Source organism: Columba livia, chromosome 2, assembly GCF_036013475.1.
Source record: "Columba livia isolate bColLiv1 breed racing homer chromosome 2, bColLiv1.pat.W.v2, whole genome shotgun sequence".
Taxonomy (NCBI): domain Eukaryota; kingdom Metazoa; phylum Chordata; class Aves; order Columbiformes; family Columbidae; genus Columba; species Columba livia.
In genome coordinates, this window is record NC_088603.1 from 153,722,685 (window position 1) to 153,740,574 (window position 17,890).

At 38.7% G+C, this 17,890-nt stretch overlaps 1 protein-coding gene across 1 annotated transcript in view; it reads right to left on the reverse strand.

The window, feature by feature from the left end:
- Positions 1 to 10,450: 10,450 nt before the first annotated feature.
- DNAAF11 (dynein axonemal assembly factor 11) overlaps positions 10,451 to 17,890 on the reverse strand; it is a 38,031-nt gene continuing 30,591 nt past the window's right edge. Inside the window, exon 12 of the mRNA XM_065054436.1 lies at positions 10,451 to 11,055. Coding sequence (XP_064910508.1) covers positions 10,869 to 11,055 — 187 coding nt within the window. The 3' untranslated portion in view covers positions 10,451 to 10,868. The remainder of the gene's footprint in view (positions 11,056 to 17,890) is intronic.

Consider the following 17,890-nt stretch of genomic DNA (forward strand, 5'->3'; position numbering starts at 1 on the left):
GTAAATCAATGGACCTATCAGCAGTGAGACTTCAGCGCATGGACAGCTCATGAACATAGATGATATCTAATTAGTGAATGCATGCTTGGAGCATGGATGCGTGATCAGAGACTAGTTGCATATATAAGGAGGCTTGCTTCTGTAATAAATGGCTTTGCGTGATTCACATTGAATCGGAGTGCTGAGTCCTTTATCTTTCCAACAGGTAGGGTCTCAGCACTTATTGAAAAAGTGAAAAATCACTACCCTCTAAAGGCATCTCAGATTAGATACTAACAAATGGGAGCAACCGAAGTCACTAGTTGCTTGATAGTCTCACTGTCAATATTTTAACTCAAGTAGAAATACTTTTTGTGAGCATGTGGAAAAGGACGTTCTAGTTGATATAATGCACTCAGTTTTTCAAAAAGCTTTTGACAAGGTTGAAAGATTAAGAAGGGAGCTAAGATGTCACGGCAAAAGAAGGAAGGTCACATCAAGGATTACGAATTTCTTAAAGACAGGAAACAGGAGGAATAAATGGTCAGTTTTCACAATGGAGAAGGATTATCTGTGGATCCTCAGAGAGGCCCGCGCTCTACGTTTTGCTGCTCAACACCTCAAATGGTCCAGAAAAAGAGAAGAGCAATGAGATTATAGCATTCACTTAGATAAATTTTGAGGTGGTAAAATGACTTGCAGTAGTCGCATATCAAACTGCCTAAGAAGACCGCAAAGATTTCTGAAAATATCAAGTGTCTGGGTGATTGAATTCAATGATAGTTCAGTGTCACAAAATACAAAGGGGAAAATATCTCTACCTAAACCAGCTTGATCTATCAGTAGCTAGTGGCAGGTTCTTGTATAGGAAGCAAGTTTTGAGCTCTGTGCAGGTATCAATAAAGTTCAATAAATACGTGAGATCAGTGTTTGACAGTATTCAGAAGATAAGAGACCAGTAAGAATCTGTAGGAAAGTGAGAGATAACATGGTGCTCTGTAAAACCAGCAAACTTCTTATATATTTTCCCAGTCATTCCTGCATGTAATAGAAGTAGAAAAGGTTCTGAGATAGATGACAGAAAGAATCAAAGCAACTAAGAATCCCCAAGGAAATGTTGATAGGCTTAAAGTAAACAAAGGCCAGTATTTACAAGATGCAGAATTAAAGCATGAAGCTTGTAGCCACAGGATACAGAATGGAGGTTAATAAGCATAGCCCGTGTGAAATAACAACTACACAGATTCATGGAGGAGTGCTCCATCAAAGACGGATTGTTAGTCCCTAGGCCAGGATATCCTACAGTTGCTGGCTGAGATTGTATCAGGGAAGGATCTCTATTTTCAACATTTCTTGTGTAGAACAGGGTCAGTACTTGCCAGCAGGGTATGCAAAATTGAATTTTTCCTCTCCCAGCATGACAGAGAGGGAACTGGGCTAAGTTGGAGCATGCAAGAGAACCACAGGCTTAGTCCTGCCTCCACTAAAATGGTGAGCAAGCATGGAGGAGCAGGCACACACAGCCCTCCAGAGGGGCAGCTGTGTTGCCACTTGCTGCATTTTGCTGAGATATGACATGTCCTGCTTGGTACTGCACCACTCTCTCTGTAAAGAATTTCTTTCTAATATCCAGCCTAAATTTCCCCTGGCAGAGTTAAAGCCCATGCCCCCTTGTCCTATTGCTGACTGCCTGGGAGAAGAGACCAATCCCCACCTGGCTAGAACTTCCCTTCAGGTAGTTCTAGAGAGTGATGAGCTCACCTCTAAGCCTCCTCTTCTCCAGACTAAACAACCCCAGCTCCCTCAGCCTCTCCCCATAGGGCTTGTGTTCAAGTCCCTTCACCAGTCTTGTTGCTCTTCTCTGGACCCGCTCCAGCACTTCAATGTCTTTCCTGAACTGAGGGGCCAAGAACTGAACACAATACTCCAGGTGTGGCCTCACCAATGCAGAGTACAGGGGAAGGATCACTTCCCTTGTCCTGCTGACCATGTTATTTTTGACACAGGCTTCATCTGGCCTTCCTTACACCTATTGCTGTGCTCAATGGCGCAAGAAATCTATCACTGTATTTCTGCCTCCTGTCCTTAAGTGATGCTCTCCTGAATTATATCCTCAGCTCTGTCACTGTAGGATTGAGTGACTGATATATGTCACTTCATGTAAAATTCTTCATGTGCTCCCCCATGAAATGAGGACATCTTTTGACTCTTGGTTAACCAATAATTTCAGTGTCAATGAAGCTGAGCTTCCACGCCTCCTTGGGAATCTAGGAGAGATTTGATAAAACAGTAAAGCTTGGATCCTCCTGGGAAACTGCAGGGTATGATATATGGGGTCCTGAAGCAAAGGACTTGTGGATCTGACTCCTGGGGATTTCTGATTGCAAAGGCATTTACCTTAAGTGAAGTCGATCCTAGCAATAAACCATGTTATATGCAGAATTTAAGAGTTACTTTGTACAGCGAGCTGTTTACTCAAATTCCTTTCACAAAAGCAAATGGCAAATGAACATAAAACAAGAATCTTAAAATCAACATGAAAGGTACAAAACAGCACCACATTCCCAAGCAAGAGTAGCCTGGAAATGGACTGATGGAGCCTGTTTCAGTTCAGAACTGGCCGGTACTTTTGAAGTGAGTCTCCTGCTTGTCTCCACTGCTGTGCCTTTGTTTGCAATGGCAGGCAACAGATTCCTAAAACCACCTGAAAAGACCCATTGTCATGACCCAGTGTTCACAAGGAAGTACAGAAGTGGTGAGATCATTTTGCCGCACACGCATTGGGTAGAACACTTATACTTGTGTTCATACACAGGTTTTCATTCCTTCGACAGACTGAGCAGTATTTTGGATCCTCTTTCCCAATCTGAGAGAAGCTCCAGGTCATAGAATACCAAAGTCTGTACAGCCAAGGAGGGAAACCTGGAATCTCGGTCTATCTGACCAAAATATGCATTTTTTTTTCCTGATATGAGGGCCGAGTGATAAATTCAAGGTCTGGTATCTCAAGAGCTAACAGGTGCTGAAACTAATTCAGCACCTCATACAAAAGGTAGACTTCTCTGTCTCTATGTGTAGTAATTTGCTTTAATCTTGTGATTCACGTATTATATCCAGTTTATTCTCAATAATAGTCTCTTCTACTTCAGTCGCAAGCTGATTTCAATGGTCATTTTGCCAGGTGTCCTTGAATCCTCTACACTGAATCCTGAATGAATAAAATGGGAAAGAAGAGCTTTTTTGTCTATCAAAAGAACATGAATTAGATCTAAGATTTTCAATGATGAGATATCAGGGTCAAGCTGACCCAGGGAAATTCATTTGACTGAATAACTAAGACTTCCGTGCCAAACATTTCTCTCTACTTATGAGCAAATATTAAACGAAGTAATCTCTTTGAAACAGGCTTTGAAAAGCTTTCATTAGTCATTAAACCCTTTTGATGCCTCATTAATTCCATCAGTATAAGCTGGTTTTGATTAACCAGGTTGTTAAGAGTCTGCTGTCAAACACTGATAAAGAGGGAGAATTTGCTTTACAGATCACAGGCATGTAATTATGTGTCTCACCACAGCTGATAAAGTGTGAGAAATTACCTTCAGCCCCACAGAAATCACCCCAGCACAGTTAACACAAAGTAATCTGATGACATGTTCACATCTATAAGGTACGCATTAACATGTCTCAGGAGCCTTTGACACTTCACTACCACATTGAGAATGTTCAGACTGAAAATCAGGATTTGTGGAAAGGGGAAGTCTGATTGATTGTCCTGGTGGACAAAAGGATGACCATGAGCCAGCACTGTGCCCTTGTGGGCAGGAAGGCCAATGGCATCCTGGGGTGTATTAGAAGGGGAGTGGTTAGTAGATCGAGAGAGGTCCTCCTTCCCCTCTACTCTGCCCTGGTGAGACCACATCTGGAATATTGTGTCCAGTTCTGGGCCCCTCAGTTCAAGAAGGACAGGGAACTGCTGGAGAGGGTCCAGCGTAGGGCAACCAAGATGATTAAGGGAGTGGAGCACCTCCCTTATGAAGAAAGGCTGAGGGAGCTGGGGCTCTTTAGTTTGGAGAAGAGGAGACTTATCAATGTTTATAAATATATAAAGGGTGAGTGCCACGAGGATGGAGCCAGGCTCTTCTCGGTGGCAAACAATGATAGGACAAGGGGTAATGGGATCAAGCTGGAACACAAGAGGTTCCACTTAAATTTGAGAAGAAACTTCTTCTCAGTAAGGGTGACAGACACTGGAACAGGCTGCCCAGGGAGGTTGTGGAGTCTCCTTCGCTGGAGACATTCAAGACCTGCCTGGACATGTTCCTGTGTGACCTCACCTAGGCGTTCGTGCTCCAGCAGGGGGATTGGACTAGATGATCTTTTGAGGTCTCTTCCAATCCCAAACATACTGTGATACTGTGATTTATCTAAAATATTATAGACCTGTACTAGAGACACACCTAGAAAAGTTTTAAGAATATTTGACAGTGACTTAGTATCATGCATGAATTGCCAGATAGAGCTAAACCATAAGCATAAATTTAAATAGATATATATTTTTATTTAGAATAATGAAAAGTAGTTTTAGTGAGATTAATACAGCTTTTAATATACACATAGTGGAGGGTGGTTTTTTTTTTTAAGCATTTAAATAACTGAAACTGTAACTAGATGCTGAGGATAAGCACACAGAAAGTTCTGAAAACTATGTAAATCAGCATCTTTAAATGTTCAGAAGTCTAATACAGGTTAATGGAAATAAAAATAAAATGAGTGAATAAAATGGACTTGATTCTCTTAGAGGATTTCCACTGCAGAATGGACTTCTGTGCAGAACAGACAGCTTGGATTTCTTTCATAGCTGATGTCATGCTTCACTTCAGCTGTGCTTCACAGGTGACTGATAAATCTCTGTGGATGTTTTCTCTTTGAAAATGTTACACTACTGATGCACTTCTATCTAAATGTGGAAGCATATTGGAACTTTATTATCACTCTCAGTGAAATCCTTAATTAAAAAGTCAGATGGCTGCCTGCCTGGTTGCAAAACCAGAGGAGCCAACACTAATTTATGTACGCTGTAAAACAGGCATAATTATGCTGCCGGTAGACTTGCAGATGGTTAGCACTGAGAGCATAAAAACAAGGGTCAAAGCATAGCCTGACTGAATCTCATCTTTCTAACCAAATGTTCACCAGTCTCCTCTTCTACACACATATTTTCTGTGAAGTTTCTGAGGAGGAAGATGCTTATAGTTTGAAACCGTGGAGCTTTAAGTTGTTTCTGTTTATATAATATATACTATAACTTCAGAGACTTTTACCCCAGACACTAAAGCTGTGTTATACTGAAAGTTTTATTCCCAGTAACAGCAGTACAACTCCCAGTGTGGACTTGGTCATTATGAGTTCCCTATGCCTCATGGTAGAAAAGCTGTTGTCAAATAGGGGAAAAGAAATCTCTTATAGGTTGATATACATTCATACAGTGACCTATATGGAAAAATTGCCACTGTGTGCAGATCTGAACTCATCCAAGGACTAGTTCTTATGCTAACGTCTAGACAAAGTAGAGGGCTGGTCCTGTAATACACCATCTCCTTAAATGAGTTGGCTTTTGACTCTTGATTTCTGGCTGATTCCCATCAAGTCAGGGTTTTTCTATAGAGGAGCTCTAGGGGTAGAATTTCTTCAAATGAATGTGTGGATTTCATGGACACTTTCTGTTAGAGATTCTGCTCCTTGGAAGGGCTATGTTGTTGCAGTGTACAGGAAGGGCTTGTAAGTCAGAAGTAACTGTCCAGTCTGTCTAACTCACTTTATGTTACAGGAAACCATGAACAGAAGTAACATCTCCAATGGCTGGGTTAGTGGAGAACATCATTATTTCCCTTCCTTCCTCATTCCTTCTAATTTCAATCTTTTAAGTCCACCGAAGGACCATAAAGACAATGAAGAGACAGGAGCATCTCTCCTATGAAGAAGGACTGAGAGAGCTGGGACTGCTCAGCCTAGAAAACAAAAGGATCAAGGGGATCTTATGAATTCATATAAATAGCTGAAGGGAGGGTGCAAAGAGGATGGAGCCAGGATCTTTTCAGTGGTGCCCAGTGACAGGCCCTTAGCAACAATTCTGAAAAATAATAATGCTCAGGCTACCCTATGGCTTTCTTTCACTATACATTAACCAGTAAGAAATGTATTTGCTACTCTCTAGTTTGCCCTTATGGGAATTATCATTTGAAACATGCAATGGGAAAGCACATTTTGCATGTCCAATACTGTTACCCACACAGGGTACATTCAGATATCCACATGGAGCATCTATGACTGTAAGACAAAAGGCAGTCCTGAATCGAGCTTTGCTATTTTAGTGCATGTTCTTCTGCCAGACAGCTGTAATTGTAAGTGCAGTGTTGCTTTATACTGTAATAGTTAAGAGATTCTCTCATGTTTTTTGCTATTTTAGGACCTACTTGAATCTACTCAGCCCTGGGAGCAACTGGACTCCTTTGTCTTTCATATCAACAACAAAAGTCTCTTGTTCTGACTGTGGAAATCCAAAACTTACATCACATCACCCAGTTTTAAAACAACAGGAAGATTTTGTGGCAAACCCATGTGCTTTCCTGAACTGCTGTATATCCTTTTTCATCTCAGTAATGTTAGAATTTGTCATTAACCCCATCCACCTCCTGTCTACTGGATGACGAATAGATCCATCCACTGCATACTGCTTAAATTCATCCAGTCATCTAGTCAGAGGTGAAATATCACAATATATATGCACACAGTGTTCTCTGAAACGTTAATCTACTTAACCCAATTACGTAGTAAGAGATAATGCTGTACATGCAATTGCTGAGTCTGCAGTGGCAGAATGAGGCAAGTGGCAAATCAAAAAGCAGCACTTTTATTCCTACTGCAGGGAGGAGCAATCTGCTGCAGATGCACAGCGGTTTATCAGCTGTCAGGTCCTTCACTGGGAGAGACAATGCGGGTGCTATTTTTCCTTCTTTGCTCATCTTTTCATTGCGGGGGATTTAACTCTCTTTTGTTTCTTTTGTTATCTTCTTTGCATTTTCACTATACAAGGGATATTTTATCTATGTTGGTCCCATGTTCTTTGTCCTCTTTCTTATGTCTTCTTTTCTCAAAGTTGCATTATCCTAGTGATCAATAATATTTTGTGAAGTGTGTTTATGCTCTTGTGGTATCACCTTGTGCTTGTACACTTTGATCCTCTGTGCTCAGCCTCTGCTTCTATTCTCCACAGCCTATACACACACTGAGAATTTTACTGAAGCTGAATCACAGAATATACTCCATTTTCAGATTGGACCCCAAGATCACAGTACCATGTGAAATAACTCTTTCTTCAGCAGTTCCAAATCACAGAATCACAGAATGTTAAAGATGGGAAGGGACCTCGAAAGATCATCCAGTCCAATCCCCCTGCTGGAGCAGAAACACCCAGATGAGGTTACAGAGGAAGGTGTCCAGGCGGGTTTGAATGTCTTTGGCACCTGCTATTAGTTTTTCCTATGGGACGTAACTGTATCTCAGTATATCTTGCTCTTTCTTTCCCAAAACAGAGCATTATATATCTGCTAAGAAACCAAATGAAAAAGAGAACTGAGTTGAAATGGAGAAAGATCCAATTGTATTATCCTTTGGTTTGATAGCGAAGGTCAAATTGTACAGCTCTTTGCTTAGCAAAACATGAAATAAACTTATTTGGTTGGACTGTATGGATGCTTGTTTTCCACAACCTTCTGAAACTATTGACAGGTTCATCCAGATTGGCTGGATGTCTGAAAGGTGGATTGTACTTACAAGATTTTCAGAAATAATCAATGAAGAAAAAGATGAAGGCCTTCAATATGTTTGCTTTTTAGAAATATCGGGAAATCCCCACAGTAATCAATAACACTAGGGAAGGCAAATTTTTGTATCTACTGCCAAAATCGGCTGATTTTTATCTTTGAAAAGGTTGCGGAGCCTTTTTTCTTCACCCATCCCAGGGTCAGCAAAATTCATATTTACGCACATACAAAAAAGAAAGTAGACTTGAAAGGAATTACAACAGAAATTGCCCATCTGACTGCTAAAAATGACATTATCTGTTGCTTGTTTTCCGTCTTGGCTGCGGGGCCATTGGAACCATCTGGGACCGGCTGTGTCCACTATGGGTCAGCCCCGGCCTCTCCACACAGTGGTCCCTGCAGCCCCTGATGCCAACACTTGGGCACAGACACCATGTACCATCTCCAATGTGGACGCTTTGATGTGAAAACCAGAAAAAGATCCATATTCATCCTTATGGTCATATAACTCTTCAGTGACACCAAAAAGTAAAACATAATACTGTCTTTTTCATAGTTAGCCCACATGATTAGGAATTTATAGCGACTAGGAGTATATTGCAAAAGAAGTGGATGTTTTTATACTCCAATTACCAGAGTAGAGCTGATTAAATAGATTTCAGGGTTGAGAGGCTTATACTATGAAATAATTTACTCTGGAATTGGAAAAAATCAAGTTGGTGCACAAGAAAAATCCAAGAAGATACTACAATAGATCAGACGATGCTCAAACTCAACTTTGGTTTGTGTCTTTATGATATATACATTTTCTTTTCAGTTCTTATCATATGCAGAGTTAGTATGAAACTTTATTTTTTTATCCTATATCCATTTCTAATTGCAAACAAAGAAAATGCATCAGTTCAGCCCAACAGCCTAAACAGATGGATATATTCTGCTTCTCTTCAGTACACTTCAAGAAAAACTACTCATTTTTATCTTACATTAAACATCTGTGGGGACTCATAAAGCACTTTAGAGAGGCTAAAAAACCTCAGAATTTAATAGCAATGTTTTTCTTTCTAACTGCTGAGTTTTTTGCACAATGGTTTTCACAATTCGGTAGACAGCTTTCAAATAATGTATCATGAACTTGGTTGTGTGCTGAGGGATATTATGGGTACAATCTGAACCGAGACTGCTACTTAAACAACATATTTGAGATGGAGTTTTAATGGTTCCGTTGTAAATGCAGCTTATTAATTTTCTACCTTAAGGATGAAAACAAGATCTAACCACAAAATATTCTTTGATTCTACCTGAGGTGAATTCACTTGCTCTGTCCCTTTTGACTGCAAGCAAAAGCCAGTTTAAATCAGTAGCAGTTTCCTTCTGGAGGACCAAACAAATTCTTCCTTTACAGAAAACCAGTTTTAAATCCATTAGCAAGGTAATGTAGGTCATAGATCACTTTTTGTTGCTGTTGTTGGATGTTTCTTTGAAACTACAGTGGCCTTAAAATTTGTAAAAAAGCCCAAATCTATATTTTTTTACTATAGCGTTGAATGTTCATTGCCCAAGTAAAAGGTCAAAAGAGACAAAGAGATTTCAAGCACATATATCTCCTTAAATCCACTGTTTTGTAAACAACAGAGCTAACAAGGCTTGATTTCCTATGGTTTTATGTCATACATCCCCTACATATTCCCCATTTCAACAACCACCCAACTGAGAAATATATGTTGTGACCATGCCTCTGCAAAATCCCACTGTCTTCTCCATGTCCACCTCTTCCTTCCATAGTAACTCAAGGTCTAATCATATTTCCTAAACACTTCCCACACTCTCCTCAGTTTTCCCCCAGGTTCCCAGAACCCTATCGTCGTGACTCCTACTTTCTTTAACTACCACCTGGGCAAGAATGACAATTTGCACAAAGAGTTGTCACCAACATGTTGATAAATCGAGTGGCTCCTGTTGGAACACCTAATGGCTGAGTCGTCTCTCCCCAACAGCAGTTGCATCAAGAGAATCCCTGTTTAGTACTCAGTGATGGTTTTCACTGAGTTAAGAATTACATAAGCCTTGTTGTTGCAGGAAATCAGGGCAGGAATAAAAAGAAAAACAGAAGAAAATTGGTCTTGCTAAATTGCAATAATTTTTTAATGTAACCCGGTATACATTTGTTCTTTGATGTTGCCTGTTTGACTCATGGGGCAGTCCAGAAACTGAGGGAAAAATATATGCTAATGGAGCTTCTGGTTGCTACAAATAGGCTGGAGGGCAGGGAAGAAGAAGCTCATCCCACTACAGCTGCTCAAGCTATTTTTCTCCAACAGCTAAAAATGAGTCTTGATTCTTTGATTGGATCCTGAAAAAGCTGGAGCCGTTTAGAGAGGCTGCATGAAGACGAACAAAAATGATCTGGCTGATATCTCCCAGCTTCCCTGTGGTGCCACAGCTGATATACTGCATTTGAAATTATTCTCTCCCAAAATCTTCAAGGAGCGGCATTGCTATACCAGCTCCAGAATCCAGGAGCTCTGCATTACTCTGGAAAATTCACTGGTACATGGTGGCTTAGAGCAACATCTCTCACTCTCAGAATACATTGTTTTCTTTTAGTGTTGTCCTCATGAAAAAGAAAACACTGAAGGGATACACGCAGATTTTTGTTCTCTTCAGTTTAGTCAGAAGTATCATAAATCTTGTTACAAGTGCTTTCTTTTCTACAGTAATATGTCATTTTTCAAGCTAGACTGTAAATTCTTTGAAGAAATGACAAAGTCCGACTTACATGGCTCCCACTCTGATTTGAGACTTACTAAGTAAACAATCTAGAAAATAAGAATTTTTATAGTAATATAGTAACAGAAAAAAACACAGAAAGCACAGGCATAACAAAGTTATTCATAAGGAAGGTAACAATAACAGAAAACACTGCAGAAAACACAGGCATAACAAAGTTATTGATAAGAAAGGTAATAATATTTCCAACTTCAGCTATATTATACTTACTTTTCACATGGGGTCATGGAAACATGTCAAACATACATGCCACATATAAAGGGAATGTTTAACAGTGTTTCAAATTAAGGGAGGAACTTCTTCATTATTTTCAAAATCAACATAACTCTTCTCAGTCCTTGTAATCTTCTCTGGTTGTAGCCTAATAGGTCCCTGCCCAACTAGTTCCTTTTCTTGGATTATCTTTGTCACATCAGGGAATGAATATTTACTAGGATCCACTTCTAATTTCTCAACTTGTCCACTCCTGCAACAAGAGGCAAACAAATGGAAAAAGCTTTTTTTCAGTATCAAAGATAATATAACTATTTTGGATGCCTGTTTATAAACCTGTTGACTTCAGTGCAAGAGTTGTTACTGAGTCCAATTAAACCAGAATTAAGTGTCCTTATAGCTTGAAAATGGATTGTTATAAAAAAACTCAGTGTAAACACAGAAATGTATTATAAAACCTCTAACATTTTCTACAAAAGAATCTTTGGCCTACAAACATCGAAAGTTAATTTTTTGATATCTGTAATTTGCTTTCTATCAGAACATGGTGACTGCTGGTATCACATTACAAATGGTTGGCTTTTGGTATGACAGGTTTTTTTTTAATCTAATTGGATTTTTGTTCTTTTTCTGTTCTTTTTAACACAGATCCTTCAGACTGTGCGAGAGGTCCATCTTTGGAAAGCAGGAATACTTTTATTTAGAGAGTAAATGTAACTGTATTAACTTATTTTCTTTTATGAGCCAATTCTTATGTTTTGGCAATATGAATCCTCACCATATTTGTATTATGAAAAGAAGTACATATGTATATCTATAAGAAAGGCTGGAGTTATAACAGAATTTCCAGATTCTGTTGCTGCTAAGGATATTCTTTTAGATCACACTTAGAAATATGTACAGGCCACTCATTAAGGCAACCTATCCACTTCAAATTATGACCAAAGATTTGAAATATTCTTATACTTTCTGTCTTGTAGCATTTAAAGCCACTGTTCTTCTCTAACACAGGAGGTCAACAATTAAATAGAAAAAAAATCTAGCCTGTTTTCAAGTAATTTGTAATTGTTTACATGAAAAACGGCAAAATGGAAATGGATGTTCTAATTTCTGCAAATTCCAACATGACTTGTACATCTCTATACCAATTTTCATTTTGTACTACTTTGGGTCAAAGTTCCAAGCTCAACATTACAAAAGACAGTGTGTCACTCTTAAAAGTTGTGAGAAAACTACATTTTTACCCCAGAGATTAGAAAGGCTCATTAGAACTAAGATAACCAAAAAAAGTAGCAAAGTCACAGGATGAAATAATGTATTTTTTTATGACAACACAGGTAATGAAAATGAAGTACATTAAAAGATTTTTAAATGAAAATACACCATCTTTAGTTGTTAAAATGAAGACAGTTTTGCCAAGCAGCTTCTGAATTCTGCCAGCGCCTCTCCATCAAGGCTCCATGAGATCTGAGCAGATGTCCCAGCCCATACCTGTGTGCGGGATCACCGTCCTGGAGAGAAGAGATGTAGAGGGATTCATGGGAGGTTCCTCCTCCTCCTCCTTCTCCTCCTTCTCCTTCTCCTTCTCCTTCTCCTTCTCCTTCTCCTTCTCCTTCTCCTTCTCCTTCTCCTTCTCCTTCTCCTTCTCCTTCTCCTTCTCCTTCTCCTTCTCCTTCTCCTTCTCCTTCTCCTTCTCCTTCTCCTTCTCCTTCTCCTTCTCCTTCTCCTTCTCCTTCTCCTTCTCCTTCTCCTTCTCCTTCTCCTTCTCCTCCTTCTCCTTCTCCTTCTCCTTCTCCTTCTCCTTCTCCTTCTCCTCCTCCTCCTCCTCCTCCTCCTAATCCTTCTCTTCCTTCTTCTCCCTCTCCCTTTCCCTCTACCTCTCCATCTCCCTTCTCCTCTCCTCCTCTCTCCTTATGCCATTAGATTTTTCTTGTGCTATAAAAATTATTTGATCACTTTGTGGAGTGAAAAATGACCAGAGAAACACCCTGAATTAATAATCAGAATAACCTTTTCCAAAAAATGGCACAAACAAAAACAACTAGGTGGAGAATTTTATCGGTAATGAAGACAGATACAAGAAAACTCCTTTTTCTTTACCCTGAATGCTCTTTAATATATAAGGCTAAATTTTTTCCTATACTATACAGTTTAAGGAAATAAAAGTAGATTCAATTTGTGGCAACATTCTAGAAAATGTTCGTCTCCAAAAGGTAAGAGATATTTTTGCTTTATGTGTAATTTATAAAATGTGCTGTGACGTGGAATCACTTTATCCATAGCTGTTATGGAGATCCCAAAGAGGGCACACTGTCTAGACTCTTAATGTCACCACTAATCTGAAGCACCTCAGAACAAAAATAAGGCATAAATATGAAAATGAATTACCCTCAGCCTGTGCTTCTCTCACATGTTAGAACATATTTTCCTTGATTTAAAGTATTTTCATTAGTAGTGGTATTTTACGTTTGTTCAACAGCTCTAAAATTGTACAAATCGCTAGTCATGAAAATACAATAAACTCTATAGAGTTTTAATGTCTCCTTGCTTAGTATCAGACTAAACTTCAATACATCAGGAATTAATTATATTATGATTATATACATCAGTTCATTCTCCAAATTTAATCAGCACATGTTATCGAGAAGTATCTCTTAACAACAGACAATGAAAGACCAAGAATCAAGTTCAGGTGAAGTTTTTCCAGAAAGGAAGTGGATTTTTACGTACTTATATGCACAGGATCAAACATTCCATCCTTGTTTAGTAAAGCTCCATAGTGCTTTCTCAGCTACCATGATACAAGCAGTTGGCTGACAACGAGACTTGGTTATGCAGAAGTCAGTGCAGTGACAACACATCTGCTGAGAATCTGCCCCTCTCATAATGTAATTTACGCAAAAAGAAGCTGGGTATTGATTACATTAGGACTAACATTTTTGAAAAAAAAAAAAAAAAAGAATTAGTTTTAAGTCATCTAAACATTTTTTCCAGGCAATTCTACTTAGTAGAATAAAAATAATCTTGTTGCTGAAGCTCTTCCATGAGCAACAGTAAGATGACAGTGATGAAAACAATAATACTTCTTGCAGGACTGGCTGCGGCACATCTGGAAATCTCGATGTTTGCAAATTATTTCAATTTCAGGCATTTAAACAAAATGAAGTTCACAGTTTTTCACACTGCTAGCTACTGCTGAGTGTTCTCTGCTCAAGTGAGATTTATGGTCTAAAGAATAGAGCGCCGTACAAAAATAAATAATAGTGGATTAAATCCTTTCTTTTTTTCCTGGCTTTTTTTTTAGTCCCTTGGAAAGGCTATTTCTATCTCCACATAGATCAACAATGCTTTTAAAAAAGAAAACTAAAAGACTCCATAATAAAGAAGGTCAGTCTTTCCATTTTGCCTAACTACCGCAGCCTGCTGAACAATCTGGTGTGTGACAGAGCACATATCTGATAATTTGATATTTTTTTTTTTACAATTTACACTTTTGTTCACACAGTTCTTAATACCCATATTTGATATTTTAATGATTTGACAGTTATATTTCCCTGTTTCAACTTCTGAATTTCAATAAAATTTAGATTGCTAAAGATTTCTCATATGCTTGATCCAGAATATAATGGTTTTGACATTTGATTGAAAGTTTCCTTTCTGGAATCAGAATTTCCAAAGATATTCATAAGTTACAAACAACAGCTTTGGAGAGGAACTTTTTCCAGTCTTCTAAAATTGTGAACGAAACAGCAAAAAAGTCATTATCAACTTAGAAAAAGTACTTATAAGAATAAGAAATTAATAAGAAAATAAAGCAATGAATAAGAAAATAAAGCAATGAATAAGAAAATAGAGTGATTCCAGTATATGAAATTTTACATTCTTTCAGAGCTTTGAGAAAGACAAATCTTTATCTACGTACATTAAAAACTGATTATGAACGTCAGGCACTTGCCATACTTTGGTCTCAACTTTTGAAAACAGGCTTACAAAAATCTACCAGGTAATCTAAGCAAATAATCATGGTTTTATATATATCTGGTATATTAATACATCCTTCCCCTGTACTCTGCATTGGTGAGGCCACACCTGGAGTATTGTGTTCAGTTCTGGGCCCCTCAGTTCAGGAAAGACATTGAAGTGCTGGAGCGGGTCCAGAGAAGAGCAACACGACTGGTGAAGGGACTTGAACACAAGACCTATGGGGAGAGGCTGAGGGAGCTGGGGTTGTTTAGTCTGGAGAACAGGAGGCTTAGAGGTGAGCTCATCACTCTCTAGAACTACCTGAAGGGAAGTTCTATCCAGGTGGGGATTGGTCTCTTCTCCCAGGCAGTCAGCAATAGGACAAGGGGGCATGGGCTTAAACTCTGCCAGGGGAAATTTAGGCTGGATATTAGAAAGAAATTCTTTACAGAGAGAGTGGTCAGGCATTGGAATGGCTGCCCAGGGAGATGGTGGACTCACTGTCCCTGGAGGATTTTAAACTGAGATTGGAAATGGCACTTAGTGCCATGATCTAGTCAATGGATTGGAGTTGGACCAAGGGTTGGACTTGATGATCTCTGAGGTTTTTTCCAATCCAGTCAATTCTGTGATTCTGCGATCTTTCAGCATGTAAGTGGCCTCTCTGAAATGAACCTATAATTGGTGTCTTCAGAATCAGTGGATCATTGGGAAGATGGGAATGCACAATGGCTGGTAGAATCAAATTCATTTTTCAAGGACTAAACTACAGTCAAGAAGAACTAACAAATCACTCGTAAAAAGTTCTGATAAAGAAAAGGCTGACAATGCATAGGTCGTTCTGTTCTAAAAGAAAAAAACATCATGCAAATTGGATTCATCGGTCTGAGCACATATGTAATACTGGCATCTAAGTTTCTAAACGTTAGACAGAAAATCATAGTCACTGTGACATTTTCAACTCCACTGTTCTATCCCTTGCCTTCTTTTGCACTTCAGTAAAGTAAATTTCGAACTCACCCTGCTCATTAGCAAGAAATATGCTGCAATACCTGCAATATGGAAATTGACCCTGAATTTCTAGATCTGGCTATAATACCATCTTATTTTCACTCCTTGAATAACTTGTAGAAAATAAAAAGCACTGTTATATTTGTCAGTTCAAGCTGAGCCCCTAATGTTTAAACATTATGGAAGTTTACTCTGAAAATACATTTCACTCTAGCAAGGTGTTAAGACTGTTTATAAAGTTGTGGAATGTTACAAAGAGACATTAAAGTACATCTCTGCCCTTGGTCTTTTGTCCATGTCACATATGGACAACCAGACATTACTTTAGATTGCAGTGATCAAGAATTAACTGAAGAGTATTCTTGAAAATACTTTTCTCCAGAAGGGCACGTTCCTGAAGTCTTCTTGCCCTTATTACAGTTGTGGATTACCAGATGCCTGTGCGTGCAAATGCATTTTCAAATCACTTCTAAAGGATCCCACCTTTTATTCTCCTCATTAGTCAAATGCTAGAGATGTGTACCCTCTCCTTTGATTCACTCCAGGCCTCCAAAAGAATGCAAATGGATCTATACTTTAATATGAATAAAAAGCCTTCTTAATATGTTGCTTAGTCATACCTGACTCCACTTTCTGGTTAAGAAGCCAAGTTCTTATGATTCCTCCTTTCCCAGACAATGTAACTTGTATTGTAAAAATTCTCAGTGTCTTCACGACAGCTAACAAACTGTGTAGCCTGAAACTATTATTTCTGCAAATCTATTCAGCTCTCAAGATTTACCAGCATCTCCCAGGTATTTATAGAAGGCAAACATTACCTCTCAGTAGAACTGACAACTGATTTGCCATTTGTGATCTTTCCACATATCAGTTCATCTTTCATGCAGGCCACACTTCAGATGCACTGAGCTTTCTTCAAGTTAAAATATTTGTGCTTGGTTTAGACACAGAAGTGAATCTGGGTTTTGAAAGACCACGTAAATCCTATTGCAGTTCTTTCAGGTGAGGTTGCCTACAGCTCCATTCGATTTCTGGCCTCATCTTACCTCCTGTTCCAAGTCTTGAGGAAATTTCTCATTTTCTCGTACCGTATTTTTCTTTGCAACATGAAGTTCCCTCCTTTCCAACTTGTCACACCTCTATCCCTCTGTGTGTAGAAATGTAAGACTGGGAGAGACTCTCAGCCATTAATTAATAGAAAGGGAGTATTCCCACACTTCACAAGGATTCTTTCAAGGATCCAAATTAGGACTCCCCACTCCCCAGGAAAGATTCTTACCCTTACATCTACAAATTTTTCCCATAAATTTGTTCAGTGCATCTTCTCCACCAAGATGAACCAACCTAAATCAGGATTATCCAGTAAACCAGAGCTTTGAAGTATGTCCTGTCTTCAGCAACACTCCTACATCTCAAGTGAGACAAATGTAAAGAGTTTTTTGAACAATAAGTCTTTAACCTTTCCTTCTTAATAAATGGAGAAAAGTTCAACTAAAAATAATAAGTTCTCCAAGAAAAGTAAATTAATGTTTGTTTATCCTTGTGAAACTATAAACCATAAAGGAAGTTCTGTCAATGAGTCTTATGACGACACATTCGCTAGGAAAAGGTTGTATTTAAAATCCAATACAGTGATTAAAAATATCCAAGATTTTGGCCTCAAGTTCAACATCACTTGCAGGCATTTTTTTTATATTCAGTGTCTCTCCCAACTAGTGAAATGTGGCTGAAACTGAATAACATATTCAAAAGCATTTATGGGTGTAGCAGCAGATGGTGGACATTCCAGCAGCATCCTTCTTTTTGTTTTCCTGTTAAGAACCCAGATTTTAAAAAAAATAAAATAAAATAAAAAAGCAAAACCAAACAAAGACAATGAAAAAAACCCAAACCAAACAACAACAAAAAAAAACACTAGCCCCCAAAAAGCCAGAAATTATATACTGTCACTAAGACCTGATTCCAGTTGAATGTAAATCAGATTTCTAACCTAAAGCATTACACATTATTTTCTAGAGCACCTACTGGCTTACTCAACCAGTGCAATTTTACTTAGCTAAGACAAGTAAGACACATATAGCAGCCAGATTTGCAATGCTTGAACTACTCAAACA